Source organism: Gopherus flavomarginatus, chromosome 4 (assembly GCF_025201925.1).
Source record: "Gopherus flavomarginatus isolate rGopFla2 chromosome 4, rGopFla2.mat.asm, whole genome shotgun sequence".
Classification (NCBI taxonomy): Eukaryota; Metazoa; Chordata; order Testudines; family Testudinidae; genus Gopherus; species Gopherus flavomarginatus.
Window position 1 is genome coordinate 125,392,334 of NC_066620.1, and position 19,164 is coordinate 125,411,497.

Consider the following 19,164-nt stretch of genomic DNA (forward strand, 5'->3'; position numbering starts at 1 on the left):
GGTCAGGAGAACTTCCCCTGTACATCAGTCCCTGGAGGTCTGTAGTGCCCTTTCAACCTCAGCATAATACTCCTCTAGAAAGGAGGAAAGCCTCAGAAGCCTCATCTGAAGATCCTAAAAGGAGGAGCTCTAATTCCGGTTTTAAGGCACCCACCTCAAAAAGATCATTCTCTGACCGTGTCAACAACCTCAGAGACTTTGTTTTTGAGGCTTGGTACCATAGCGGCGAAGAGATCCTCGGGTATCAGCAAAGCAAGAAAATAGCTCAGCTCTAAGAGCAAACATAGGACTGAGAAGGCTCTGGTACCATCTAGCAGAGATGGTCAGTGGAATATCGGTACAGTTTGTCTTAACTCCTCTCCCATTCCCCTTTGCAGGCTCTTCAGTTCTATGTAAGACAGCTTTCATCTACATCAGCGCTGCCTGTGAAGTACTCAAAACCATTGGTACTGTCCTAAAGGGACAAGCATACTGGTCTGTCACTATCACAACCTCATTCAGTGCCACAAGTCCACTTGGTGCTACAAGACAAGGCATCAGTGACTGCTGAACCAGAGTCTCCATTGCTGGTAGGTACTGAGTATCTCTCAATATTGAGAACGTCAGTCACTGGACACTTATTCATCCCCGGTACCATCACCTCCCTTTTCAGTTGTAGAGGAAGAAAAGGAGGATGATGGGGAACTTCCTTCAGTATCACTGATCTCTGTTCAGGGCTCTCCTATGAATCCATATAAAAAAAGCCTTTCTCAAAGAGACAGGAAAGATGTCCAGGGACCTCATCACTTCCTATAGGGGCAACTCTGGATGCCACCCCCTTCCCTTAATGGTCTTCTGGGGCCATATTGGAATCCTATATTGCAACTTATTGCTAGCAGTTCTCCAGGCCCCGGACCTTCTCCCATCAGGATAGGGAGACTCAGGCTTCTCCTCCCCAGCAACAGGAGGAAATGTTCGAGGATCAAGAGACTAGGGCAGATAAAGAAGCTATCTCTCAGACTACCATCACGTCAGCCTCACCAGATTAGGCAGTAATGCCTTCTTCTCTATCTATGGCTGATTGATTTTTGGAAGTTTCAAGACCTCGTTAAACAGATGGCAGACTCTCTACAGGTACCTCCTGAGGAGGTAAAAGAATCCCAGTACAAGCTGTTGGATATCTTGCACACTGCAACACCATCCAGAGCTGCACTTCCTATCACCAAGCCTCTGCTGAAACGTGTAAAAACTATTTGGCAAACCCCAGCAACAGTAACAGCCATGTGTAAGAGACATGATATTATGTTCTGACCAAGGACTCTGAGTTCCTATTTTCTCTCACTCCATCATACTCTCTGCGGTGAACTAACAAGGCAAACAACACTGTTTATAAGTCTATCTTGTATGACAGAGACCAGAAGTGCCTGGACCTTCTTGGGAGAAAATCGTAGTCATTGGTAAGCCTACAATTCCGCATTATGAATTACCAGGCACTGATGGCCAAATACAACTTTACAAATTGTGCAAAATTTGGCTCCTTTATTCAACATCTCCCTTCAGACCAAAGGGAACAATTTCAGGCTACCATTGCTGAGGGACAGTTACTGGCCAGGACTTCTCTTCAGGAGTTGGACATTGATGCTGCAGATCCACAGCCCATTCCATCTCCACAGCAGTGGCAATGAACTAGGCCCCCTAGCTACAGTTATCTGGTTTCCCCAGAGAAGTTCAGAATACAGTAAAGGATTTCCTGTTTGAGCTTTAGTTTTGATGGGATGGTGGTGGGTTTGGACCCTCCCCTCTCTTTATTTTGTCAGCTACAATGATTTGCCCACCTCTCCGCATTTGGGGACTGACTCTTCCATTTCCATATCTCCTCCGACAAATGGGTGCTAGAAAGAATATCACTGGGCTACCCCATCCATTCTACCTATCTCCTCCTCCTCATTCCCCTTCTCTGTCCTTTTTCAGGGACCCTTCTCATAAATTCCTATTAAGACAGAAGATAAACCCCCTTTTTGTTTAGGATCACTAGAGTTAGTCCCTGCTCAATGAGGAGGAAGGGGCTTCTACTTGAGGCACTTCCTTGTGTCAAAGAAAAATGGAGGGTGAAGACCAAACTTAGGGCCCAAGACTCATAAACAAACTTATGAGATCTCAAAAGTCCAGGATGGTGACACTAGCAGCTATAATTCCTTCTATGGATTCAGGGGATTGGCTTTTGGCCCTCGAACTTCAAGGTGCATATTTCCATATAGTGATATACTCATCTCACAAAAGGTTCTTGCATTTTGTCGAAAGTCAGGATCATTTTCAGTATCTGGTACTCCCATTTGGTCTCTCTTTGGCTCCAAAAGAGTTTTCAAAAACTCTGTCAGAGGTGGTTGCCTGCCTGCGTTGTCAGTTGATCATGGTATTCCTTTACCTCAATGATTAGTTGCTCAAGGGTCAGTCGTACAAAGAAGTGTTATCCACCACATGAAAGGTATTTTCTTTGTTCTTGGACTTGAGTCTTAAACTGAACCCCTGAAAATCCACACTGGCTCCAGTTCAGAACATATAATTTATAGGGACAGCCCTGGATTCCTTGGCATCCAGGGCCTTCCTTCCCATGAACAGATTTACAACACTATCAGTTCTTCTTGGAGTGCTTGCTCATGTCCATTCCAATGTAGGTATGCATGTGCCACATGCACCATAGCTGGAAAGTCTTTCCCTAGTGGTATCCATCAGGTCGGCTCTGGTGCCCCTGAAGTGGAACCTTCATGGCACGATATTTAGTAACTGCCATCCCCTCAGTTCCTTCTTGCTGGCAACAGGGTAGGAGGGTGGGTTCTGGAATGGACATGAGCAACACATCTTGAAGAACAAGTGTTACGGAAAGGTTTATAACAGTGTCTGAGTCCCTGGTTTTTAGTGTCCAGCAGAGTTATGAATTTAAGTTCCAAGGTTTGCCTTTTGAATATGTTCAAGTTAAGGAGGACAAATAATGAGAGGTCAGATATAGAGTGACTGCTTTGTGAAATGTGTTTGTGCACAGGTGATAGGGTGTTCTTGTCTTTTATTATTTTTCTGTATGAGTTCATTTGAGTGTGTTGCTTTTGTCTGGCTTTCCTCACATGGATGCTGCTGTTCTTCTATTATATAATCATAGATGTGTAGGATTGGAAGGGACCTCTGAAGGTCAACTAGTCCAGTCTCCTGCACTTCAAGGCAGAACTAAATAATAACTAAACCATTCCTGACAGGTGTTTGTCTAACCTGTTCTTAAAAACCTCTAGGGCTAAGGATTCCACAATCTCCTTGGGCAGTTTGTTCCAGTGCTTAACTACTCTGACAGTTAAGAAGTTTTTCCTAATGTCCAGCCTAAGCCTCCCTTGCTGCAATTTAAGCCCATTGCTTCTTGTCCTGTCCTCAGAGGTTAAGGAGAAAAATTTTTGATCCTTCTCCTTGTAACAGACTTAGGTTCTTGAAAACTGTTATCATGTCCTATGCTCCTCCCCCCCATCTTCTCTTCTGTAGACTTAAACAAACCTAATTTTTTCAATCTTTCCTCATGGATCATGCTTTCTAGACCTGTAAACATTTTTATTGCTTTCCTATGGACTACGGTACCTTCTTGCTTAACGTTCCTGAAAAATGCTACTTAAAGTGAAACAATGTTAAGCGAATCCAATTTCCTCATACGAATTAATGTAAATGGCGGTGGGGGTTAGGTTCTAGACAAAAGACATATATACACACACACATAGACAGTATAAGTTTTAAACAATTTAATACGTCTATTCCATTCTAAAGCTCTAGTATCCAGGTTCAAAGTATAGAACTGTCAATATACTAGCTAATATACATGGGAAGTAGTGTCTTTAAAATAAAAATGTATCTATTCTATTTTACAAGAAAAAAGAACAAAATAAATCTTTTAAGCATAAGTGAGTGAAAGGTCTCCAACTCTTCCTGGCCTTGCACTGGGGATGCAAAGTTGTGGGGAGGCTCTTCAAGTCTCCCATAGCTACAATCTGCCCCTATATCTTACCATTTAATAAGGCAAATCTGACATGTTAGATTTTAAGAGGAACTAATTTCATGTATATTTAATGGTTTTACACTAGTAGTTAGAGAAACTACTGCATAAGTGTACAATACACTGCAAGATGACATGAAAACTACATCTCTCTATCAGTAGGAGATCACAGAGATTCTGAATTGCCAAAGTTTACTGCAATGTTCTGGACACTAAGTTGAATGTGCCCTTGATACCAATGTCAATATGCTATTCTCTCTCCCTCTGTATTAGCCTCTAGACCGAATACTAATATGTGATAGTCTACTAGCAAACATCATCAGCAAATGGACCAGTCTGTAGCAGTGTCCTTTAGAAGATTTCACACTATCAAGAATACAATATTAAAAAAAAAAATCTCTTGCATTATAACAATTGTGTGCAGGTGGTAAAAAATCATACCTGATTTGAAATGTTTCATACAAAAAAATGAGAAGTCAGGAAAAAAAACAGTATAGTCATTTTGGAGAGGTCATAGCTATAGAAATAACAATCATGTTAGGAAAGCTTTAACCTTTAAAATGGCAACATAAAAAAGCATCACAATTAAGGCTAAATTCATTGCCTCGTCAGTCCCTGTCCAAAGCCCTAGAAGGTACTAGGGAGAGAGCCAAGCTAGACCTCATGGAGTCTTGCCCAGTTCTTTCTTAACACGATTGTTTTTTTTCTGTAAAAGTCATATCTTTATAGGAATCAACTGCTCCTTTTTTAACTTTTTTTTTTTAAAGCAAAGTGTTTTTTAGATTAGGTCTGGAAGGTATAGTACCTTCCACAAATCCTTTACTGCTGTTTTTTAAGTTTTTTAATGCCATAAGTAATGCTTATCAAAGAGAGAATGAGGGAGAGAACATATGTGGGAGACCAAGATTTGGAAATGACTTTAGGACTTTGAGTTCCTGGACTGGTGAGTCCAACATCACCACCTAGCTTGCAACATTTAAAAAATAAATAAATATTTTTTTTAGGTTTTTAGATTAAAAGAAAGAATACCCAAAATGTTGTTCACTGTATGTAGTAAAAATGACAGGATGTAGGAAGAAATGAATTCAAAGATGTAGGTGTGGATGAAGTCGAAGAGGATTTTAAAGATGAGAATGAAAAACGTGAACTGAATGCTTAAAAACAAATAGATGTAAGACAGAGGGGAGAGATGTAATTACAGAGTAGTAGGAGAAGAATATGTCATTCTTTCGAACAGCTGGAAGGTGGGTGTCAAAGGACAGGGAGAAGCTGATGACAATTAAGTTATTGTAGTAGAGGTGGGAATTTACAAGAAGCAATTTTAGTAGTGGTGATTGATAGGAAACTGCTAGTTTCAGAGATTCTGAAGTTGCTGGGTGGGGGGACAGCAGGATTTAGCAAGGACTGATCTTCCCAAAGTGAGTGAAGCTACCTTTCTCAGTGCCACCTAGAGGAAGTGTGCCCATTTGCAAAGAAAGTGCATGGATGGCAAAGTGGCTGCATTCTGCATTCTGTGGATCTCTCGCAGCTCACTGAAGCATTAGTAACTTCAAGTATTACAGAATCATGAATCTGAATCTAAAAAAATCATGAGATTGGCTTAAAATCATGTGGTGTTATATAACAATAAATGTTAGGTTATTTGCCTTCTGTGCCTTGGTCATTTAGAATCAAATCCTGACCCTATTGAAGTCAGTGAGATTTTTGCTATTGACTTCAATGGATCCAGGATTTCTCCCAAATTTTCAAGCTTTTCACCACAGCTACGAGAGCTAAAAGCTTGCTGTTTTTCAAATGAAAGCTAAAAGTCTTGAATAATCATATGAATCCAGGAGCTGGAGCTTTGGGAAAAACACCAAATAGTTTGAGACTCTTCATAAAATCATGAGAGTTGGCAACGCTGCAGCTCTTGATGGTGGGATTTATGATACAAGTACTGCCTGTGCTTTTTTCTGGATCTATTAGATTGTAACATGTTAATGTAATATTTTTAGTTTAATTTTTTGCTGTTCACTTAAAAATACAATACTACATTTATAGTTCATAAGAAGTGATTAATAGCATCCTGGCTTGAAGGCTTAATATAAATGTCTGAGTAATATAACAAACATGAACTCTAGTTAGAAATTTATTAATTCGAGGGAATAATTTAAATGACCTGCTCTTCATCAAAGCATCTTTTTAAAAAAAATCTTCTAGATTACTTCATTTTATAATTTATAATATGAGAAAAACAGTGACTCCCTGACGTATGAGGTACTGTGATTTACAGACAACATTTTAGAAAGTAACTGGCATCAACAATAGCTTTAAAAAAATTATGAAACCATGCTAACATTTACCTCAGGGTGTTCCAAATCTTGCTAGACTAATACCTCATCACAACCTTCCCCAACCCACTCAATGGAAAGAATGTTTTTGGTCTAGCTGAAATTTTTTTCCTATTACTTTTTTAAGTGTGTGTGTGTGTGTGGTTTGGATACCAGCAGTGAAATTTAGCTCTCTACTGCAGAACAGTCTTCAGACTAAAGGGAAATAATCAACATACTGACAGAGGAGCAGCGGTTTCTCATGATACAGTTTGACTAGACAAAGCAGTCCCACACATTAATTTCAAGGCTAGTTCACCTCTTCTGTTTGATTTGCCTTGCAGACAATCCAGTCCAATAAATTCAATATAATTTCAGCATCAAGAAATCATTCTGTAGATATCATTCAGTTCAATTAGCTATCTGAGTGTAGTAATTATGAAAAATATCTCAAAGTCCTTATTCAGTTTTCACTTACCTCTTACCAAAATTTGCATTGACTTCATAGTGAGTTTTGCTTGACCTCAAGATTTGGCCACTCGTAGATATTAATAAAGTTTTACGAGGGAAAATGTAAAATTAATTTGAAATGATAGACACTATTAACAATAGACTCCAAGGACCATATCACACCCTCCACTTCTGCTAGTGAAAGGCACAGAAGACCCATTTTAAGCATGCAGTAGTAAGACGAGCCACCTCTGTAGCATTATTCCAATGCATACTTGAGGACTCTCCATCATTGTTCCCTCTAATTTTTTATATCCATGTGCAGAATGAATTTTGTTATGTGCACCATTATGGAGGTGATGTGTGGCGGGGGTGGGGCTGAGGGGTTTGGAGCATGGGAGGGGGCTCTGGGCTGCGGGGCTGAGGGGTCTGGCTGCAGACTCTAAGGTACAGGGGTTTGGGGTACAGGATGGGGCTCAGAGCTGGGGAAGAGCATTGTGGTACGGGGGGGTGAGGGCTCCAGCTAGGGGTGTGGGTCTGGGGTGGGGCCAGGAATGAGGACTTTGGGGTGCAGGCTGCCCCAGGATTGGAGCTAGAGGACTCCCTCCCAACCCTCTGCCCGCCGGCAGCAGCTCCCGGGCCAGGGGAGAGGCGCCTCTGCCCGCCGGCAGCAGCTCCCGGGCCAGGGGAGAGGCCTGCGGCAGCCCTGCACACCCCAACTTGCTCTTCTCCTAGCCCATCCTCATACCTCTCTTCTGACCAGGCCCCTGTGGCTGCACAACTGTGTGGCCCTTTAGAGCCTGCTGCGCAGTTGCACAGCTTAGAGGGAATTTAGCTCCCCATACACCTCTACCGTGATATAACTTGACCCAATGTAACATGAATTTGGATATAGCACGGAAAAGCAGTACTCCGGGGGGTGGGGCTGCCCATTCCCGTGGATCAAAGCAAGTTTGATATAATGCAGTTTCACCTATAATACGGTAAGATTTTTTGGCTCTGGAGGACAGCGTTATATCGGGGTAGAAGTGTATTTGAGAGAGGAAAGGATTGGGGATGAGTGGGAGGCAATATCATACCCTGGTCCTACGTATATTGGTGGGTATTAAGAAATTAACGTAGCCATCTTTGCCCTTCTATGTTATGGAACTTTCCCTTGGGGTAAAAATAGGTTCAGGAATCAGTAGCCATCAGGGCACAGCTGGTGTGCAGAGAGGAGCTGGCATGGAACCCCAGTGCTGCCTCCAATGTTTTGAGATGCTTTTGGGGGCTTGGACACAGGATGTGAGTGGAGCAAAGTCACAACTCACAGTGGAAGAGTGTATTAATAACTCTTTACAAGGGGAACTTTGTGAAGTTCCATGTTCTCCTTAAAGGAGACTATATATCCCTAAACTAACTTGTGTATCTTGTACATGTAATTGCAAAACTGTTTTATTTCACTTTCCCCACATTTTCAGGCTTGCTGAGCTAGCTTCAGCTGTTAGAACAGTTTAGAGATTAACTTTAGAACTTCTACCATCAATAAATAGATAAATATTGTTAGCTTGTTTGTTGTAATGTATTTACAGAATACATTAGATCTCCTTTTTAGCTGGGAAGGGTAAATGAGAGAGTACAATTCTCCCAAGTAACAAAAACAGATGGCTACTTTGACTTTTGTTTAACACCTAAATCTAAGCAAAGTAATATCCATATCACTGTTACTTTCCAGCAAAATAATAATGAATTCTTGTGAATAATTTTTGCATTTATAAAATGCACTGTGATGCAAATACACAGTGATACAGAATTACTTTCAAATCTGCCTGTTTTGTTAGCTAAACTTTAACCTGTAGAAACATTCTGTTTTTTATTTTGATACGTGCTTTAATGTCTAAGCATGCTGAAAGTGTTGATTAAATAATAAATTTAACTTTGTGTCCATTAAAGTCTCTCTGAGATTTCTCCTTTCCCCCACAATAGAAATTTTCGAAGACCACCAAGCCCCTCCTATGAAAAAGCCTACAGTGTCCACATTCTGTCCTTTGCTGCACATGGTTATCTCATATTGAGCTCCTTGGGAGTTGAGTAGATATAACCGGCAGAATTTTGTCCTGTGTAAATTGGCTTTATAGAATTTCCTGAAGATCATTAAGCTCTTATTCTGTTGGACCAGCATGAATTCCAAAGTTGAGTCCTTTTACTGAACATACCTTGCCGCCAGTTGCCAAATATTTTTTAAATGTGGGATTGTTAATACAAGTACATCATCTGTTCTCAATGGTGAAGTAAGCATGTGCGTAGAAGGGTATTCTCATCATTGCAAATTGGTAGACTAGTTCTTCATTTATTTTTAGAAGAACTAGAGCCGACAGCCTGGGATCTTCTGAATGGTTATTAATTTGACTTCAGAATCCTTTCAGTTTTTATGGCCTAGTTTTTGAAACGAGCATGTTATCCAGTGTTGTTACTTGGAACAATTCATACTCATTACATTCTTTTTTTTTAATATAGATTGAGAGGAACTATTGTTTTTCCTCTGTGGAAAAGGTACAGAGCACAGAGCCTGAAGGGAATGGAAAAGAAGTTCTCTATGAGAAATTAAATTGTTTTTAATACCTCACTTGGAAAAGTATGCAGTGTAAGTGTCACACACACAGCTTAGCCAAAGAAAAGGCCTCCTTTTTATGATAGGACATTAACTTGAAATTACCAGAAATATTCATGACAACGAACTGGAGATTAATTATATTCATACTTAAGAACATAGAATTAAATTTAAAAAATCTAAAATCTTAACACAATCTTCCATAGCCCTCTCCAAAAAAAGATCCTGACACTCTTGTAGCCTATAAAATGCCAAACTCACTCTGTAAGTGGCTTTTTGGGGGAGGGGGAGAGGGAGGGATATCCTGCTTAATTAGGATATTGGAACTGTCAGGGGTGAGGGGTATTATGAATGTCTTGTGTAAAATTTCTCCATTTTTTTGAGTGTTTTGGAAGTTTTCTCAGGGGAGGGGGGAATGAGAGTCAAGACAAAACCTCAGTGGCAAAAACTGAGGACATGAGAAATGTGAAGTTCACCAGGGACAAGAAAATCACCTTTGCTCTCCACCAATCCACCTTCAATAATTTCCCCTTTCAATTCAAACACTAGTCAGATTTATTTTGTTTTATATATTAAAAATTATACATAAAATAACACACTTGGGAGGTTTTGTGCTTAAATACTAATGATTAAAAATTGGTTACCTGATCAAAAATGTATGCTATTACCCTCATGAATGTAGAGCAATATACAGTATATTGAAATTAGTGACATGTAACATGCAGCTTAAAAATGTCACCATTCTCACAGCCCTTGCAAGGTGAATCTGGTTCTGGTTCCTTTACCCCCTGAGTTTCTGACAGGGCAAAAAGCTGGCAAGATCCTTCCATTTCCCAAAGGTGAGAAGAACTAGCTGGCCAACTGGCCCCAGCTTTTGCTTCTGCCTATGAGAGGGGAGCAAGGACTCAATACTTTGCCTACTCTTTCTCAAAGGCTGTCCTGTTCTCAGATAGTATACTACAGCAATTGATAAACATTTATGATTGTACCAAATCTCAAAGAAAACATAATTTGAAGGAAGCAGTTGCACCTATATATGCTAATGACAGTGAACCAAGCCATAGTATTTACTGTGCTAGTCAGTTGAACTTATGAGTCTTGGGACTTGATATAGTGCCCTTTATTAAAGCTAATATTATGTTGATCTACTAGTATTCAGTGTAACACTATGATCTGAGGCTGCCGTGTTTCATGTGCAGATGTTACTGGGAGACACTAGATTGCTTGAAAAGAACTCTTATTTTTTATTTCTGTTACTGTAGCTCATGGGGTTAAGAATAGATTCATGAAGTTTACTTACAGGTTATTTTTCCTTCAGCCGGCCTTCCTCCTTCATCTTGCTCATTATTTTGGGAAGACCATGTCAAGTTTAAATTTATGTCTGAAGATAGTTAGATTAGTGTTTGTTATTAACTATTTTGCAATGGAGTTACACAGTTAGAGGCCCTCTGAAGAGAACATTCTATCTCTGACTCTTGTAATTATCACCGCTGTCACTGGTAATTCCATAGTAAGCAGTAAGTATAGCTATCATATAGGGAGACATGGTTCCTGAGATAGCTGGGGCCCCAACCCATTTAGGGCTTGGAAAATCACGACCAGGACCTTGAATTTGAACGGGTGTTCTGTGCAAAGTCAGTGTAATGATCTGAACACTAGTGTGATGTGTTTCCTTCATCCTGTGTTATTTAGTAAGTGGATTGCTGTTTGTTGTGCCAGCTGGATTTTCATCAAAAGCTCTACTATCATTCCCAAGTATATCGTGTGTTAAGTAGTTAAGCCTAGAGGGCATGAAAGTATGGATCATTGTTGCCAAGTCTGTATCCATCAGGGTTCATTGACGCCTCTTGACTAGCCAGTTTTCCTGGCCACTGTGTTTTTGGGATATTCAATAACAGAAAGGTTAAATGATATGGAGTGTGTGTGGGGTGAAGATGGGGTCTTGAAGGGCACCACAGATGACAGTTCTGAAGTCTGAGCTTTTTGTGATAGTGGGTTGAGAGAGAGAATCTGAGAGAGTTCAAACAGTTTCCTTCCACCCCTGGCAAATCTTTAAGACATGATAGCAAAACCTCTATATTTAACCACGTTGAATGCTGTTGAGAGATCCAGCAATAAGAATATGAATGGTGACTCGACCAGTACTAGAACAACATCCACTAGTGCAATAGTTCTTAATCTATTTACCATTGTGGGCCACATCCAATACTACCTGGCATTGAGGATGTCACATGGGCCGCAGCTGTGTGCTAATTGAGCCATAGGTTGAGAACCACTGTGACTAGTGTCATTTCTGTGGCACATCAGTATAAAAAATCCTGGTAATGATGAGACCAGGATACTGACAGAGGTCAGGTATAGTTGGAGGTTTTTTCCTCTAGTTTTGTAATTACCTTGCTCAAGCTCCCATTATTGAGCACTAGGAAGTAGTTAACAAAGTCAGTTGCATGAAGCAATTGAACTGGTTGGACTACAACATGTTTTAGGGAGAATAAGTTGCCTTTTTCAAAGGAGTCATTAATGATGTATATTAGTAGCTGGCCCAGGTGCTCATTCACAAGGCAGAAAAGGCAGGCATCAGATACACATGCGGTGGTTTGGACTTGCCTTAGGGACGTCCTGATGAGTAAAATGGTCAAGCTGAGAATGGTGGTGGTCTGATGGTGGTGATGTGAGTTAGCTCTGATGGTTGTGCTGTACAGAAAGCATCTCTGATTCTGGGGATCTTTTCTGCAAAGTACATTGAAGTTAATTGCAGCAGGAAATACTGGAGATAAAAATGGACAGGAGGCACTCCAAGTTAAGACATTTATTATTTCAGTTCTCATCTGTGAGACTTTGTATGAAGAAGCTTGTTAGAAACAAAGAAAATACAGTAACTCCTAACTTAACCTCTTCTTGGTAAACCTTTTTTCATTACGTCGCTGTTCTATTAGAGAACATACTCATTTAAAGTTGCGCAATGTTTGCTTATCATGTTGTTTGGCCGTGGGGGCTTGGAACCAGTCACCGATCAGTTCCCCTCCACCACCCCGAGCACCTCCCACCTGCCGGTGGTCCCACAGATCAGCAACTCCCCCTTCCCTCCCCATGCCTCCTGCCTACAGCAATCAGCTGTTCGGCGGTTTTCAGGAGGCTGGGGGAGAAGGGGGAGGAGTGAGGACACAGCACGCTCGAGGGAAGCGGGTGGAGCAGGACAGGAAGAGGCAGGGCAGGGGTGGAGCCTTGGGGGAAGGGGTGGAGTGGGGGCAGAGCCGGGGGTTGAGCACCCCCCCCCCCAGCACATTGGAAAGAACAGCAAGAGGAGCAGCTGTATGATCTACCCTCTTTCACCCTCTGACTCCACCACCTCAACCAAGCTTCACAATCATCATTGCTGAGTACAGTATGAAATGGTTGGGTTAAAATTGTTTAAAACTTATAGGGTATATGTATATAATGTCTTCTTCTGGGGGAAAAAAATCCCTGGAACCTAGCCCCCACTATTTACATCAATTTTTATGGGGAAATTGGATTCGCTTAAATCATTTCACTTAAAGTTGCATTTTTCAAGAACATAACTATAATGTTAAGTGAGAAATTACTGTACATATAATAATGGGTGTGAAAAGAAGTGTTTTACTATTTTAGGCATTGTGTCTGAGTGGAGATCAATCAGTTAATGCTCACAATAGTGGGGAATACTGTTCTGCAATTGAGATAATGTTATGGTAATAAAGTGCATGTTACTGAAATATAAATATGAAATCCTCTATAAAAGGATTATATTATTATTTATTTGCATTCCAGTAGTACCTAGAAGTACTAACCAAGATTGCAAGGCACTGACGTATGCACAATAAGAGTCTCTGCTCCCAAGAACTTACATACAATCTGAATAGACAAGACAGACATGGGGCACCAATTAAAAATAGGGAAACCAACCTGCTGAATGTGGGGCAGGCCCTTGCAGATTAGTGATTCCTCAGTAACAGAGCAGATACAAAAGGATTTTATTAGTATTTGTGTTTGGGAGCAGAAATTAAGATATTCGAGACAGTCAGGAAACAGCTCATATGCTGAGAGACAGTTAGAAATACAGCCTCTTGACTTAAAGTTCTGGACAAAACCGTGTGTCAGCTAAGGTTCTAAAAGTTGAATTATCTATATACAGCTTTGCTGTCATACTTATCATTTTATTCAAGATGAACAGGACCTGTATGCATATTGTATCTAAAATAAACTAGAAGGAAATACTGTGAATCTGTCACTAATTTCTCTCCCAGCATAGGAGTTAACTGCTGTAAATCCCCAAACCCTATGTACTGCTTGCACGCAGAACAATATTAATAGTGTATGTAATGATGCTGCCTCTGGCAGGACACAACTGAGAGTATCAATCCAGGACAAATTGTGTAGAGCAGGGCAGTCACAGCCCCAGGCTGATGGTTCTCGACCTCTACGGCACACCAGACCAGCCAAACAGAGAAGACTTCGGTCTTATCCCACTGGCTAACCATAACTCATACAAGCAGTTCCCTTAGACACTCCAGTTTCCCAGTATCACCACCAATGCCACCCGTTATGGGCACGAATGGTTAAGAAAACCAATACCCCAGTAAAAGAAAAATGGTTCTCTTGATCCCAAATGACCAATCCCCAGACCCAGGTCAATATACAAATCAGATCTTACTCACAAATCACATTGTTGCCAATCCTTTATAATCTAAAATCTAAAGGTTTATTTATTAAAAAGAAAGAAATATAGATGAGAGTTAGAATTGGTTAAATGGAATCAACTACATTCAGTAATGGCAAAGTTCTTGGTTCAGGCTTGTAGCAGTGATGGAATAAACTGCAGGTTCAAATCAAGTCTCTGGAGTACATCCACAGCGGGGATGGGTCATTCAGTCCTTTGTTCAGAGCTTCAGTGTGTAGCAAGTTTCCTCCAGAAGTAAGCAGCAGGATTGAAGACAAAATGGAGGGGTTTCCATGACCTTTTATAGTCTCTGCCCTGTGGAAGAACACCCCTTTATTTTTACTGTGGAAAATCACTGCAGCAAGATGGAGTTTGGAGTCATATGAGCGAGTCGCATATCCATGCATGACTCAGTTTGCAGGCCGAAGCCATTGTTTACATGTTAGTTTGAACATTCCCAGGAAAGCTCAGATGTGGATTGGCGTCTCCCAGCGTTCATTGTCAGTTAAGTGTTTCTTGACTGGGCACTTACTGAGAATAGACCTTTCTCAAGAAGCGGACCAAATGTTTCACTGAAGCTATTTAGAATCAAAACACAGTGAGATACAAGTACATAGCCAATATTCATAACTTCAACTACAAAAATGATACACACATACAGATAGCATAATTATAATCAGCAAATCATAACCTTTCCATAGGCACCTTACTGGACCTCCTTTGTACAAGACTTGATGTAACTATAGGACATTGGTTGCAACAATGATCTATACGGTCATAGTTCATATCAGTAACATCACAGTGTAATATGAGAAAGCATATAAATCCTGAAAGTATTATCTCTTCTTTTTAAATTCATTAATAAAGCATGTGCAAATATCTGTTTAGAAATTAGTTGAAAAGACGGTGAAATAATCGTCCTTTTTAAACAACTCTTTCTTGTTATGTCAAATTTAAATCTTGAAAATATTTCCCCTGACAGCTCACCTGCCTGCCAAGCAGCAGCATTTGCTGTGTCCTAAATTAAATATTTTGGAATTTCAGTTCTGTGAAAAATTTGGACTTTTCAACTTGATAAAGGAGAATTTATTTTTCAAAATCTTGACATTTCACAAGGGACAGAAATTCCATTTCCCAGTCAGCTCTACTGTTTAAATGATATGCACTACTCTCTAGCAGAAAAATTCTTATCCATATTGCAAATCTTTTATATTAATATTTGAGTGTTCTTGGGTACATCAACTATTCCTTGTCTTCTGCAGTACTTGCGTATGACAACGCCAAGTGCATATTCACCAGCAGAATCACACTGCAAGAAGCACAGCAATGCTGTTTAACTCAAATGTATAAAACTACTGTAATATCTGGTACAAAAGGCCTATGATGTCTCATTCCTAAAAATGTATGGTGCTCTCTTTGTGTCATGAATGTGTATGACTATTTGTGACAGCGTGTCAAAATGGTTATTTTTTGATTTAGCAATAAGTTTGAATACCTTTTAATTAATAAAATTCTGTTTTAAACTTGCAGGTAATATATGCTTTAAACACTAAGAATGATGAACATGAAGCTGCTATTCAAGCCCTTAAGGATGCTCATGAAGAAGAAATCCAACAAATTCTTGCAGAAACAAGAGAGAAGCTCTTACAGTATAAGAGTAAAGTTGCTGAAGAAATGGATCTTAAGAGAAAGATCCAGGTTTTGGAAGAGTCATTGGAAGATCATAAAAAGATGAAACATCAAGCCTTGACAGAATTTGAAGCTTACAAGGACAGAGTTGAAGATATGCAGCTTTGTGCAGAAGCCCAGCATGTCCAGCGAGTAGTAACTATGTCAAGAGAAGTAGAAGAGATTAGAAAGAAGTTTGAGGAGAGGCTACGAAACTTTGTACAGTTGCAAGTACAGTTTGAGAAAGACAAACGCTCAGCTCTGGAAGACTTGAGAGCAGCACACAGATTGGAGATTCAAGAACTTCTGAAAACTCAGCAGAATCAGAATGCTACTTTAAGTAAGGGGCAAGAGAAGCTAGAGGAGTTGCACAGCTTGGAACTGGAAGATTTAAACAGCAAAGTTGAAGAGCTAAGACTGGAGAGGAAAAAACTCATTGAGGAGTATGAAGGCAAACTCAGCAAAGCTCAATCCTTTTATGAACATGAACTTGATGCTTTGAAAAGATCTCAGCTCTTTACAGCTGAAAGCCTGCATGCCTGCAAAGAGAAAGAAGTGGAGCTAAGAAGAGAGTTTCAAAGCCAAGAAGCTGTTTTGCGGAAGAACCTTGGGAAACTGAAGACTGAATTGCAGATGGTACAGGATGAAGCGGGTAGTCTGCGAGAAAAATGCCAAAAGCTTCAGGTAGCTCTCGGTACAGCAGAAAACACTGTTCAGGTGAGACTGACACCACATCATTCTTTTAAGTTCCAATGTGTTTAGTAGAAATTAAACTAACCTAAAATATATACAGCAGTGGCAAATCATTAGCATGTATATAGGGCCCTACCATATTCACAGTCCATTTTGGTCAATTTTTACGGTTATAGGATTTTAAAAATCATAAATGTCATGATTTCAGATATTTAAATCTGAAATTTCACAGTGTTGTAGTTGTAGGGGTCCTGACCCAAAAAGAAGTGGGGGGGGGGGTGTAGCAAGGCTATTGTAGTGGAGGTTGCGTTGCTGCTGGTGGGAGTGCTGCTGTCAGAGCTGTGCATCTGGAGAGTGGCAGCTGTTGGCTGGAGGCCCAGCTCTGAAGGTATCAGTACTGTCCGCAGCAGCGCAGAAGTAAGGGTGGCAATACTGCGATACTCCCCCACCCCCAAAATAAATAACCTTACAACCCCCCTACAACTCCCTTTTGGGTCAGGATCCCAATTTGAGAAATGCTGGTCTCCCCTGTAAAATCTGTATAGAATAGGGTAAAAGCACACACAAGTCCATATTTCACGGGGGGGAGACCAGATTTCACGGTTCGCGACACGTTTTTTGTGGCCATGACTTTGTTAGGGCCCTACACACATTAGCTTTGACAGTTAAGCTTTTGTCGCCTTTCACCTATTTTACTGAGGATCTATTCCCCAGCATTATGGTATAGGTATTGAAGTGCTGAAAGTTTCATTGCAGATTAGAGAGTACACAGTCAAATGAGCACTGAGCAGTGGCTCTCCCTCAGAGCTCACCATATTAGAATCCAGTTTCACCTTTTATTTGTTTTTAAAAGGGTGGGTGACTGGCTCCAGGGCAAGGGAGGAATAAGGTGCTCAGTATCTGGTACAACTGAGGTCTGATTCTGGTATACTGGTATCATTGCTAGAAAAGTTTGGGAAACACTGATTTAGAGTGTATGGTGTGTTCAAACACTTACACATATGAGTAACCTCACACAAGTGACTAGTCCTGTAAATATCCTATATTGCTGTATTGGACTATGAAGAAAATATTTCCATTTTGCTACATTATATTTGTCACTACAGTTATTTGTGCCAGCTATCATCTAGTATTTAATTTAAAATATGTTGAACAAATACATCATTGTGTATAAAGAAAATGGGAAAGGACACTCTTTGATATGACTGAGATCTATTAATCAACTTTTCCTATGTATATTTCTTGGACACATACAAGAGGCATTCACAAGTAATGTCTCAAATATGGTACACATTTTCAGAGAGTTGTCCTAATGCTGTTTTCTAAAGCTGCTCTAAAATAGGATATGAAGCCCCAAAAACATAAAGCAGGCTTTTGGGGACCAGAGGGTTGAAAGATTTCCTTCTATGAGGGAAGGAGGCGTAGAGTTTTGTAGATTGAGACTAGAAGAAATGATTCTATGGGATTCTATTTGCTCTTTGGTAGCTTTATTGAGGACTTCCCACTTCAACTGTGATCACCTTGTAGAAGAGATCAGTCAGCTTATATTTACATTCATCACAACATTCAGTCCTCAAAGCCAGGTGTATCCATTCTGCACTGCAGCCCACTTGGAAAATATGAAGGATCTTAGGGTAAATTTGGGAACATCAAAGGTGTGAGCTGGCCTAGGTGAAATCTGAAAGGAGACCTAAACTTTTATGGTCGGGTTCAAGAAGAGTCTCTCAGGTTCATTTGCAGGGTGCAAGACACACAGACAGCATGAACAGAGATTCAGGAGGCAACCACTGTGAGCTCAAACCTTATGAAAAGCCAGGTCTGCCATTTTATCAGTGGGGTCTTTGGGGAATAAAACAGAATGGAAGAATGGCTTTTGAGATGCAGATGGTGGTAGGGTGCATTTGTGTCCACTCTATGGGCAGATAATATTCTGTTGGGGTAATCAAAGAAACTGGGTTCTGCTTTGCCATGAGATCTGGGTTAGTGGATCTCCTTCCGGACATGACAGCCCACTTGCTAAGCTTCTCCCATATATTACAGGTGCTGGCTCCCTAGGACTCTGCCCTGCTTTTTCCCCATTGAGAACCCCTGATCTCTGCAGAAGACTTGGATGTAGAGTGAAGAATTGTCTTTTAGTTTTCCTCTACCTAGGATTCTTGGCTGATGCAGAATTTGGAGTCTCAGCTTTTTCCATCTTCTCCTTTCTCTTTTTTTTTTTTTATTTAAAAGGTCTAAGAGAAAAGAAGCATGGGGAATTAGAAGGTAGAGAAGAGGAAGAGGAGGCAAAGCAGAAGGACTATGGCAAGAACTCCATGCTTTCAAGGCAAAGGCAAAGGAATGAGGGGGGACGTTATATTACAATTAATAAAAGGCAGTTCTAACTCCCAGTCCTTGGCCTCATAACATAAACGCTCCCTGATTCTCCCACCCTGCCTCCTATCCTGCAAGAGGAGCAAAGGGAGCATATGGAAATCCTATTTATTATGGATAGATCTGGCAGTACCACATATCATTAAGGTTGCCTGATACTGCCCATTATAACACCCTGTTTTCAGTTGTTTATACCTGTGCTAAACTTTAAGTTTTCGGACTGAAATTTTCCATGACAGGTGTCTGCCTCAGTCTGACTCTTTTTGGGGAATTTTAGCGAAAGCTGTTCAGCTGTTTCCAAAAATGAGGCTAGTGGAAAATTTGTAATTTTTCCATGTCGTAAAATAATTCTAACTACTATTTTGTTTAGATGGTCTAATGACTTGAAATTTGGCATGGAGGA

At 40.5% G+C, this 19,164-nt stretch overlaps 1 protein-coding gene across 6 annotated transcripts in view; it reads left to right on the forward strand.

Moving 5' to 3' along the window:
* FAM184A (family with sequence similarity 184 member A) overlaps positions 1-19,164 on the forward strand; it is a 211,234-nt gene that overhangs the window by 45,358 nt on the left and 146,712 nt on the right. For all 6 annotated transcript variants that reach the window (XR_007773883.1, XR_007773884.1, XM_050949491.1 and 3 more), the window contains exon 2: positions 15,561-16,415. Coding sequence is in view for 4 of the 6 variants with exons in the window: in XM_050949491.1 (XP_050805448.1) it covers positions 15,561-16,415 (855 nt within the window). In the remaining 2 variants the exon portion in view is untranslated. The remainder of the gene's footprint in view (positions 1-15,560; positions 16,416-19,164) is intronic.